The sequence below is a fragment of the Hippopotamus amphibius genome, chromosome 15, assembly GCF_030028045.1.
Source record: "Hippopotamus amphibius kiboko isolate mHipAmp2 chromosome 15, mHipAmp2.hap2, whole genome shotgun sequence".
Classification (NCBI taxonomy): domain Eukaryota; kingdom Metazoa; phylum Chordata; class Mammalia; order Artiodactyla; family Hippopotamidae; genus Hippopotamus; species Hippopotamus amphibius.
Window position 1 is genome coordinate 20,360,905 of NC_080200.1, and position 12,377 is coordinate 20,373,281.

At 37.1% G+C, this 12,377-nt stretch overlaps 1 protein-coding gene across 1 annotated transcript; it reads right to left on the minus strand.

Annotated features, from left to right (window-relative positions):
• Positions 1-10,048: 10,048 nt before the first annotated feature.
• On the minus strand, positions 10,049-11,017 carry LOC130836331 (olfactory receptor-like protein OLF4). Its single transcript, XM_057708385.1, has one exon. The coding sequence runs from the start codon at positions 11,015-11,017 to the stop codon at positions 10,049-10,051; it is 969 nt and encodes a 322-aa protein (XP_057564368.1).
• Between the last annotated feature and the right edge of the window lie 1,360 nt (positions 11,018-12,377).

Below are 12,377 nucleotides of genomic sequence, written 5' to 3' on the forward strand. Positions count from 1 at the left end.
CACTCTGCAAGTAAATGTGGTTTTGATGTGTTTGTGGGGAGAAAGGTGATCTCCATGTCCTACTTCTCTGCCATCTTTTTCAAGGTCCCTGTGATCTTTTGATAAAACATGCACAGAGCTTAGAATTTTATTTGGATTTTTCTATTTTATTTTTACAAAGGTACATTCCATATGGCCATTACTATTATGAACCTCATCTTACATTTGCAGAATTACAGCTCAGAAGGATTAAACCACTCCCTAAGTTGTGAGCTAAGAAAGGGATTGGCTTTGATTGGAACTTCCTCAAAAAAATTCCAGTTCTCATGCTCTAGGCCAGTGGGTCTCTACTGGTGTGATTTTGCCTTCAGGGAACACCTGACACTGGAGAAATTTTTGGTTGTCACAGCTGGGGAGGTGCTACTGCCCCATAGTGGGTGGAGGCCAGGGATGCTGCTACACATACTACAATGCTCAGGATGGCCCCCTACAAAGAATTATCCAGCATAAATGTTAAAAGTGAGGAGAAGAGAAGCGCTGTTCTAGACTAGAAGTTTTCCAACATCAATGTGTAAAGGAATCACTTGGGAATCCTGTGTGGCTACAGATTCTAATTTGGCAGGTCTAAGATGGACCCAAGAGATCATACATTTGGAATCTTGCTCCTAGATAATGTTGATGCTGCAGGTCCTAGTCCATGGACCATTCTTTGAGTATAACAACTGTGGTCCAGTGTTAGAGTCAGACATAGATATTTTGAAGCCTCCTCCACCAAAGAGCATCCCACTTCAGGTCTGATCTCAGATGGTCAAATGATGGACTCAGTAGTTCAGATTCTGCATGCTTTAGTTACATATGTGTTTTGAGTATTTCCTTCATGACAGGAAATTAATCTTTTAGCTCTCTGGTTCCTTATCTATAAATAAGGAAATTCCACCTATGTTTTGGAGGTTGGTGTGCAAGTTTAGTAATAATTTAGAGCTGATAGAATATACCTGACACAGAGCATATGCTCAATTAAAAGCAGCTACTGTGACTGTGTCCCAGTTCTGCATTTACTAAGCCCAATGTGACATCAGAGGATCTATAGGGTTAGAAAATGAGTCCAACATTGTTTTCTTCTGGGAGAGAGAGAGAGCTGTGATCTTGCAGGGACATCACCTCCCAGGGACCACACATGGAGGAAAGTGCTTGAGAGGTCACTGATCTATGCTGTGTTGTACTAAGGGACATGACCTCTGACCCCCACGTACTGGTTCCAGATGGTCACAGTAAGAATTTTTAGATTCTTCAGGCTGGTTTACTATGTTCCTATGTTCTACTCTTGGCAATATCTGCAAACCTACTGTTTCTTGGTGAATCAAATTATTCCACCAACACTTGTACCTTCCTTCTTGCAATTCTACAGCATATAATTTATAAATGTTGTTGTCAAGAGAAGTATGACATGCTTGTGTGTCCGTTTGCCTTTATTTTCTTTATAGATTCATTCATTGGTGGAGACATAGTTTATTCCCATGTATGTCCTAGATATTGTAAAATAATACTGCAATAAATATTTGAACATGGGTGTGCATATATCTCTCTTAGATAGTGGTTTTATTTCATTTGGATATATGCCCAGAAGTGAGATTCCTGGATATTATGCTAGTTCTGTTTTTCTTTTGAGGAAATTTCATGTTGTTTTTCATAGTGGCCATACCAATTTACCTTCTTACCAACAGTGTACAAACATTCATTTTCCTCAGTACACCAGCAAACATCTGTTATCTTTTGTCATTTTGGTAATACAATTCTTAACAGGTGTGAGATGATATCTCACTGTGATTTAAATTCGCATTTTCCTGATGAGTATTGATGTTGAATACTTTTCCATGTACCTGTTGGTCATATGTTTGTCTTCTTTGGAAAAATCTCTTTTTTAGTCCTCTGCCAATTTTTAGTCAGATTATCACTATTATTATTGACTTATTTGTGTTCCTTATATAATTTGGATACTAATCACTCATTAGATACAGAGTCTCCATATACATTCTACTGTACTATAGATTGCCTTTTCATATTGTTGAATGTTTCTTTTACTGTGCAGAAACTTTTTCATATGATGTAGTCCTGCTTGTTTACTTTTGCTTTTGTTGTTTCTGTTTTCCCTGTTATGTCCAAAACATCACTGCCAAGATCCATGTCAAGATTTTTCCCTATATTTTCTGCTAGGATTTTTATTGTCTCAGATCTTATATTTGAGTTAATGTATTTCTTGTTATTTTTTGCAAGTGGTATAAAATAGCTTTCTAGTTCCATTATTTTGCATGTGACTATCCAGTTTTCCTAGCACCATTTATTACAGAGACTGCCATTTCTCCATTGAGTATTCTTGGCAGTTCTGTCAAATATCAGTTGACCATATACGCATGTGTTATTTTCTTAGCTCTCAATTCTGTTCCATTGGTCTTTGTGTCTGCTTTTATTACAGAACTACATTATTTTGATTAATATAGCTTTGTAGTGTAGTTTGAAACCAGGAAGTGTGACATCTCCACCTTTCATTTTTCATTCTCTGAGTTGCTTTAGCTACTCAAGTGTTTTTGTGGTTCCGTATGAAATTTAGAATTGATATTTCTATTTCTGTGAAAAGTGCCATTGGAATTTTGATAGGGGTTACCTTGAAACCATAGATGTCTTAGAGTAACACAAACATTTTAATATTAATTCTTCTGATCCATGAACATATGATATTGTTCCATTACTTGTACTTTTTCAACTGCTTTTATAAATGTCTTAAACTGTTCAATGTATAGATATTTGACTTTTTGGTTAAACTGATTCCTAAGTATTTTTCTTCCTTTTCAATGATATTGTAATTGAGATTGTTTTCTTATTTTCTTTTCTAGATTGTATACAAATGTAAATTATTTCTTCATATTGATTTCCTATCCTGCAGGCTTACTGAATTTGTTCATGAGTTCTAATGTTTCTGATGTAAACTTTAGAGTTTTGTATGTAAAAACAAAGACATCTGCAAACAAAGAAAAAATTATGTCTTTCTTTCCAATTTGGATGCCTTTATTTTCTTTCCTAATTGCTCTGGATAAGACTTTCAGTACTATGTTGAATAGAAGTGGTAAAAGGGGGCACTCTTGTCTTGTTTCTGATCTTAAGGGAGATTCTTTCAACTTTTTACCATTCAGTATAATGTTAACAGTGGATTTCTCATATGTGGTCCTTTTTACTGTTGAAGTACATTCCTTTTAACCTCACTTTGGTAGTGTTTTTATCATGAAAGAATGTTGAATTTTGTCAAATTATTTTTGACATCTATTGTAATACCACGATTTATTTACATTTAATTCCATTAATGTGGTGCATTACATTTATTGATTTGCTTATGTTGAACGCTCATTGTGTCCCAGAGATAAATCCCATGTGGTCATGAGGTATGATCCTTTTAATGTGCTGTTACTTTTAATTTGCCACTATTTTGTTTTGGATATTTTATGTATATCCACTAGAGATATTGGCCTACAGTTTCCTTTTTTCTTCTTTAAAACAAAAATTTTAGACTTTTAGAAACAGCTTTATTGAAATATAACTCACATGCCACATAATCACCCATTTGAAATATACAATTCAGTGTATTTTAGTGTATCTACAGATATGTGCAACAATCAATAATTTTAGAACTTTTTCATTTCATCATCTCAAAAATAAATCCCAGGCTTCCCTGGTGGCGTAGCCATTAAGAATCCGCCTGCCAATACAGGGGACACGGGTTCAAGCCCTGGTCCAGGAAGAACCCACATGCTGCAGAGCAACTAAGCCTATATGCCACAACTACTGAGGCTGCACTCTAGAGCCTGAGAGCCACAACTATTGAGACCATGAACCCCAAATACTGAAACCCACACACCTAGAGCCCACGATCTGCAACAAGACAAGCCACCACAATAAGAAGTCTGCACACTGCAATGAAGAGTAGCCCCTGCTCTCCACAACTGCAAAAAGCCCGTACACAGCAATGAAGACCCAATGTACCTAATAAATTAATAGTAATAATAATAATAAAATAAATTGATTACTTAAAAAAATAAATAAATCCCATATTCTTTATCTATCTCTTCCCCAATCCTTGCAGCTCTAACCAGCTACTAATCTGCATCCTGTCTATAGATTTCTCTATTCTGGACATTTCAAATAAATAGCATCATACAATATGTGGTCCTTTGTAACTGTCTACTTTCACTCAGAATAATATTTTACAGATTCATGCATGTTGAAACATGTCATTCATTCCCTTTTATGCCTAAATAATATTCCATATATATATATATTACATTTTACTTATATGTTAAACTAATATAATTGTGTTTGTCAATTATAGCTCAATCATTTGGCAAGGGAAATGAAAATGTATTTCGCCCGAAAAGGTATACACAAATGGCCAATAAGCACATGAAACTTGCTCAATATCATCAGGGAAATGCAAATTAAAACTACAGGAAAAAAAAAAAAACAAAACTACAGGGAATTTCTTAGATTTCTTTTACTGTAATTGTCTTTATTTGGTTTTAATATTGAGGGGATAAGCCAGCCTCAAAAAATGAATTTGAAAGTGTTTACTACTATTTGAAATTCTGGAAAATTTTGAGAAGGATTGGCATTATTTTTTTAAATGTTTGGTAAATTTCACCAATGAAACTATCTGGCCCTGGATTTTTCTTTGTTGGGAGGTTTTGTGTCTTTCTTAGTCATATGTATTTGATTTTACATGACCCTTTAAAATTTGTAATGCTCTGTTCATATGTGAAGAAGCAGTTACCCTCTCCAGTCTTTGTTAACTGCTCAACATCGAAAGACCTTCCCTCAGCCCTGTTGGGGATTTTGATGTAGTGTCAGAAGTCTCCTATGCATATGCCTGCTCCACACTTCTTTTCCCTCTTACTTGGGTGGCAGGGCTTCCTGTTGAGTGTATACTTTTTCTGGCCCTGCAAAGCCAATCAGGGTGTCGATAGCCTCCTGTTTGCTTTCCCTAGGATAGTGATATAAGTTGAAATGTGTGTGCTTTCTCTCATGTCACAAGATTCTGCCTGGATTTCTGCATATGCTCATTAGAATTCTGTAAATGCTCACCCTTGATGGCCCCAGGGGCATGCACAGGGCACCCTCCATGGGGGGAGGGTTGATTATAGATGAAGTGTATTGAGTGCTCTGGGATGTCTCTAGGCCAGCTGGAGTGATGCCCAGGTGAGGGTCCCTAGGGCTCATTGGTGGGCTTTCTGATGGAGATTGTGATGACATTGTTAGAATCTGCTTACCTTTGATGCCCTCAGAATCCTGGCCACTGTTCTTCCAGTCTCTCCCCACCCCCACCCCCACCCCCACTTTGTCATAAAGCTCACGTCAGTTTTCTGGTTGGGCATCAAAGAACTGGGTCTCTGGCAGTGTTCTGCACAGCTAGGGAAGCTGGGCTTTCAAGCATATGCTGTCACTTTCTCCTGTGGGAGGAATCATGGGCCAAAAAGTCTCTCTTGGCCCTGAGCCATTCCACCTTAGGGGAGGCATGTCTCCAGAGCAACCACCTAGACTGAAACCTAAAGAAAGCCAGATGCTTCTAATGAAGGACATGGATGTGAGAAACAGCCTGCCTGGAAAAGACTACCATACAAGCAGACAGTGTTTTGGATAAAATCTTAATGAATTTCTAGAGGTCAAGTGTGGCCTTGCTATATGAGAAGTACATTGCAGGGTCCATTATTTCACTGCAACTGTTAGATAGCCATGTAAGTTGACAGAAGTTGACCAGACAAAGCTGTTTGTGCAATAAACCTCTTGTGCAAAGAGCTCCAGGAGCTGGCAGTTTGTAATTGTGCTGAGAAAGCTCATGAATGAAAAGAGTCAAGGTGATACATGTGGGACACAACCAGTATCTAATAGAGATGTAAATAAAATGGTTCATCCCCTGGGGCTTTGTTGAAACTCTGCTATTCTTGAATTTATTGAACTGAGGTGAGCGCATTAGGGTGATATGATCATATTGGGTAGGATGAGTAAGTACAAAATAGCCAATTTGAACAATATCAGAAGTCTGTTAATATCAGTTACAAATAGGTAAACAGATACAATTAGGTAGCCACAAAAGGGCCTATTAGAGTCAATTGGTGCACAGAGTTTCTGTTCATTATACAGGATGAAAAAACATTTTAGGTATTTAAGTAGAAGAATAATCACACTTTTATTCTTATCTAAATCCAGTTGAAATTAATTTTTGTATTTTGTGTGATGGTATGGGTAAGGAGATATTTATTTTTCCTTACAGATATCTAATTTGTGCACCATTTCTTCAAAAGACTTCCTTTCCTCTGTGAATTGGCATGGTTCCTTTGTCAAAAACCTATTAACCATATATGGGTGTGTTCATTTTAGGATGCCACTTTGTTCCATAGATCTGTATGTCTATTATTATATTAAAACCACACTGTCTTTTTTTTTTAACCTTATTGAAGGATAGTTGATTTATAATGTTGTGTCAATTTCTGTTATATAGCAAAATGACTCAACTGTATATATATGTGTGTGTGTATTTTTTCATAGTACTTCTCATTATGGTTTATCACAGGATATTGAATATAGTCCCCTGTGTTATACAGTAAGACTTTATTGTTTATCCATTCTATGTATAATAGTTTGCATCTGCTAAAAAAACACAATGTCTTGATTCCTATTTCTTTAAAGTAAGTGTTGAAATCAGGTAGTGTAAGAACTTTAAATTTGTTCTCTTTCAAACATTTTTGGATGTTGTAGGTTCACTGTTCTTCTATATAAATATTACAAATGGTTATCAATTTCTACAAAACCAATTGCAGGAATTTTTATTTGGATTTCACTGCCTCTGTAGATCATTTTAGGAAGGTTTGACTTCACAATACTGAATCTTCTAATTCATTAAGGTGGCATGATAGACATAATTCTGAGGCAGCTCCAGGATTTCTGTTGCTGGTATGTGCAGCCTGGAAAATCTCCCCTTGAGTGTGCATTAATGGATTTAATTCTCATGACAAGGATAGATTTTATGAAAAATGAGGTAATTTTGCAGCTGTGATTAAGGTCTCAATTCAGTTCCTTTTGTCTTAATCAAAAGGGAGTTTATCCTGCCTTGGCCTGACCTAATCAGGTGAGGCCTTAATAAAGACTGGGCCATGCAGGAAGGAAGAGATTCAAAATATGAAATCATTCTGCTGCTAACCTTTAAGAAATAAGCTATCGTGTTGAGAAAGGCCATATGACTTTATCAGCTCAGGCTTCCGTAACAAATGATATAAACTGATGGCTTACAAACAAAATGTCTCACAGTTCTGGAGGCAGAAAGTCTGAGATCAGGGTAATGGCATGGTCATGATCTACAGAGGTCCCTCTTCTGGGTTTCAGATGACCCACTCCTATATCTTCAAGTGGTGGGAAAGGATCATGCTGTTCTCTGGCCTTTCTTAAAAGAGCTCTAATCCCATTCTTAAGTGTCCCACCTTCATGGCCTAATCACCTCTCAAAGGCCCCACCTTTAAATATCTTCACATTGGGGATTAGATTCCAACATATGAATTTAGTAGGAACACAAACATTCAGGCTGTAGTCGCGCATGACAAGAACCTGTATGATCTAAGAGTAAGCCTAGTCCAAGAGCAAGCAAGATAATGGGGCTTACGGGTCTCACAAATACAAGTAAATGTTGTCTGAATGAAGAAGAGGATCCTGAGGTCTGTATTAGAGTGGAAATTGGTCAACATCTTGTGAGACTCTGAAAAGTAAACTCAGTCATGTCGTGCCTGGACTTAGGTTCTACAGAAAGGAAAGTTAACAAAAGTTCATGTCAGCAAGGTGGAGAGGAAGGAGGTCCCATTGTTCTCTTCTTCCAGAAAACAAGACAAACAGTAAATAAGCAACAATAAACTGGCAACATTTTCTCTGGAAAAACTCAGACTACAACAAAGAGGAAAAAGAATCCCTGTGGAATTAAAAAAGAAAGAAGAAGAAGAAGTGAACAGCTACATGACAAAACATAAAAAGCATTTTACCAATGTCACCACATCTTTCCATCAGGAGTTTGGCTCCAAAGGGAAGAACTCATGCGACTCAATCTAAAAACAAAAACAAACCAACAAAAATGAATGAACTGATTAAAAATTGAACACAAGACATTTTTCCAGAGAAGACAAATGTTTGGCTAACAGGCACATGAAAGATGCTCAACATCACTAATCATCTGGAAAATACAAGTCAAAACCACAATGAGATAACACTTCACACCTGTCAGAATGGCTGTTATCAAAAAGACAAGAAACAACATGTTGGTAAGGATGAGGAGAAAAGGGAACCCTTGTGCATTGATGATGGAATGTAAATTGATGCAGATGCTCCGGAAAAATATGAAGATTCTTCAAAAAAATAAAAACAGAATTAACATATCACCAAGCAATTCCACATTTGGGGATTTATCAAAAAATATGATAACACTAATTTAAAGATATACACGCCCCATATTCATTCATTCATTCACAATTTTTTTCAGATCTTTAATGAGTATAATTGCTTTACAATGTTGTGTTAGTTTCTGCTGTACAACAAAGTGAGTCAGCTATATTTATATGCATATGCCAATATCTTCTCCCTCTTAAATCTCCCTCTCACCCTCCCTATCCCACCCCTCTAGGCTGTCACAAAGCACCAAGCTGATCTCTCTTTGCTATGCTGCAGCTTCCCACTAGCCATCCATTTTACATTTGTTAGTGTATACATGTCAATGGTACTCTCTCACTTTGTTGGAGCTTCCACTTCCCCTCCTGGGTCCTCAAGTCTGTTCTCTATGTCTGCATCTTCATTCTCACCCTGCCACTAGGTTCATCAATATTGTTTTTCATAGATTCCGTATATATGCATTAGCATACAGTATTTGTTTTTCTCTTTCTGACATCCTTCACTCTGTCTGATGACTCTCGGTCCATCCATCTCACTACAAATAACTCAATGTTGTTCCTTTTATGCCTGAGTAATATTCCATTGTATATATGTGTCGCATCTTCTTTATCCATTCATCTGTTGATGTACATGCAGGTGGCTTCCATATCCTGGCTCTTGTAAATATGCAGCACTATTTAGAACAGACAAGATATGGAAGCAACCTAAGTGTCCATTAATAGATAAATGAATAAAGAAGATAACTATACAATGGAATGTTACTCCATATTTGGTACAAACATCCAGTAATAAAATAATCGTCATGGAGATGTAACGTACGGCATAGGGAACATGGTCAGTAATATAATAGTAACTCTGTGTGGTGACAAATAACTAAATTGATCATTGTGAACATTTTGTAATGTATAAAAGTATCAAGCAATTATGTTGCACACTTGAAATGAATAAGATAATGTATATATATTATAATTTAATTTAAAAAAAGAAAAACAAAGGAAAAGGTTCCTCTTGAGGTATTTAACCCCATGGAGAAAAGCAGAGGGGGATATATATACATATATAATCTCCACACAAACCTGACCCTTCAGCAACTCAAGGGTTGGGACAATGACCCTCTGTGAAATAGAAAATCTGCATAGAACTCTAGAGCCATCCCTCTTCATCCACATTTCCACACCCATGGATTTAACCAAACTTGTTATAAAATTATATATATTGCCTTGGTCGTCACTGTACTTTTTTATGTAATGCAACTCATGACTGTTCTTTTAGGAAAGCAAGAGAAAAATTATTTGGGATGATATATGTCAATTGAGGGAAAAATTATCTTTAAAAATCCATGTTGTTTCACAAAAGAAATTGGAATTTTCAAATATTGTTGATCTAAAATTATAAATTTTTGGAGTAGGAAGAAATACAAATGAAAAACACTGCCTATGTATCAGACTATGGAGAAAGCTTAATAAAGTGAGTTACTGAAATTGTATAGAGAATTTGAATTTTTAAAATATGGAAATGCCAGAAAATAAATAAAAGGAGCAAATTTTATTCCACAATGATGACAGTGTTACAATTACTGGTTCTCAGGCTTTGAGCAATGCAATCAAGGGTGCTTCATCACTCCCAGGACAATTGGGCTTTTTATAGTTACCATTTCATAGAATCTCTTCAGAGCCCCCTTTATGTCTTTATTCCTGAGACTGTAGATGAAGGGGTTTAGCATGGGTGTGACCACAGTGTACATCACTGAGGCTGCTGTGCTTGAGTGTGAGCTGTGGCTAGCTGCAGAGCTAAGGTACACTCCTAGGCTTGTACAAAAAAATAATAAGACAACTGAGATATGAGACACACAGGTGGAAAATGCTTTATACTTCCCCTGAGCTGATGAGATTCCTCGTATGGAGGAAAGTATCTTAGAGTAAGAATAAAGGATACCAGCAAAGGGTCCACCCACTAGTAGCACTGATGCCAGATACACCACCATATCATTAAGAAAGGTATCAGAACAGGCAAGTTGGAGCATCTGATTGAGTTCACAGAAAAAGTGGGGGATTTCCATTTCTGTACAGAAAATCAGTTGCAAAGCCATTAAACTTTGTAACAGGGAATACATAGCACTCAGCATCCAAGATATCAGAACCAGAAGTCCACAGAGCTGGGGTTTCATGATCACTGTGTAGTGCAGGGGGTGGCAGATGGCCACAAACCGGTCATAGGCCATCACAGTCAGGAGGAAGTCATCTAACATTGCAAAGAATATGTAAAAATACACCTGGATGATGCACCTTTCATAGGTTATGACTTTGCTCCCAGTCTGAATGTTCTGAAGCATATTTGGGATGGTGGTGGAGGTGAAACAGATGTCTATGAAGGACAGGTTGGAGAGGAAGAAGTACATGGGGGTGTGGAGATGCGAATCAGAGATGGTGGCCAAGATGATGAGCAGGTTTCCAAGCACAGTGATCAGATACATGGAGAGGAAAAGTCCAAATATGAGGGGCTGTAGTCCTGCTTCCTCTGAGAATCCCAGAAGAAGAAATTCATAAAACTGTGTATTGTTACCTGGTTCCATATGATGAGGTGACTATCAGGAAAAATGAAAATAATATAACTAATTTTCACACAAATTTCATAACTCACATAGCTGAAACAGCACAATTCCTACTTTGCAGTCAATAAATTAATTTCAATATTTTGTGTTTAGGAAAGTTCTCTTTGAGGAGATACCCTGCTTCATCTCTGCATAGGCATTTTTTCCCCATTCTCAGCATAGTCACAAAGAAATATGCATTCTACAGCTTTAATGAGAAATACTTTCATGCATTTGAAGATTATATATTGAGTGCCAAACATGTTCCAAACACATATTGGTAACATGTATATGCTGCTGAAAAACAAAAGTTTCCACAATCCAATGATGGTAAAAGAGGATGTGCAAATAAAATATTATAAAATATGTCAGGTGGTGACAGATGTCATGAAGAAAACAAAACTCAGTATATAGGAGAGCGTAGTAGGTGGTATTGTTCTGTACTGAGTTTTCAGGTAAAGCCAGCAAACAAGGTGATAATTGAACAGATACCTCAAGAAAGAGAGAGAAGGAGCTAGTATGATAACAGGATAAGTGTGTGCCTGGCAGAGGGAACGGCCACTGCAGAGGACCTGGGGAAGATGCAGGTTCCATGTGTTCAAATTCCAACAAGGAAGCTAGTGGGGAAAAGGAATAAGCAAGAGGGTGAGTGATTAGAGATGATGTCAAAAGATGTTGAGAAACAAGGTGGCCTCACTGCTACAACTATAACTTCAGTGCACAGAGACTCACTCTTTCATATGCTGTTCCTTGCACATTATTAATTTTGTTTAAAAAGCATGCTGTGATTTAAAGCAGATCCCATTCTTAGCACAACTTTTTGATTGAACTTTGACCTCTGAAATATAAGGCATCTTAATACATGTGTCCCAGTGACTCTACTTTAAGAAAGGCTTTCATTCCACAAGACACAGGCACACACACCATGGCCTGCTGGGCTGTGTTCCTACCATGAATTTCTCACCTAGAACCTTCCTTCTTACACGATGCATCATTATAACTCAAGCTGGTCAGATCAGATTATCTTTCTCCTAAAGAATGTATACATGGTACCAAGAAATTCCAGTTCATAAACTGTGTGGACCAATAAACTTGGGGTTCTTTTTATGGTCACTTTTGGCTCTATACTTAAAGAAATATAAAAAGTGTGTGTGTGTGTGTGAGAGAGAGAGAGAGAGAATAGACATTAGAGGGTAAAAATTTAATAACTCTAATTGTCCCTGAGACTAGGTGAGTAATTAAAGCTTCCTTTTGGCAGTATGCTAACTCATATATATACAGAATCTAATGGAATGGTACTGATGAACCCAGTGACAGGGCAAGAATAAGGATGCAGATGCAG

Coding starts and splice junctions, on each gene's coding strand:
- LOC130836331 (XM_057708385.1), bottom strand. CDS start 11,017: ATGGAACCAGGTAACAATACACAGTTTTATGAATTTCTTCTTCTGGGA.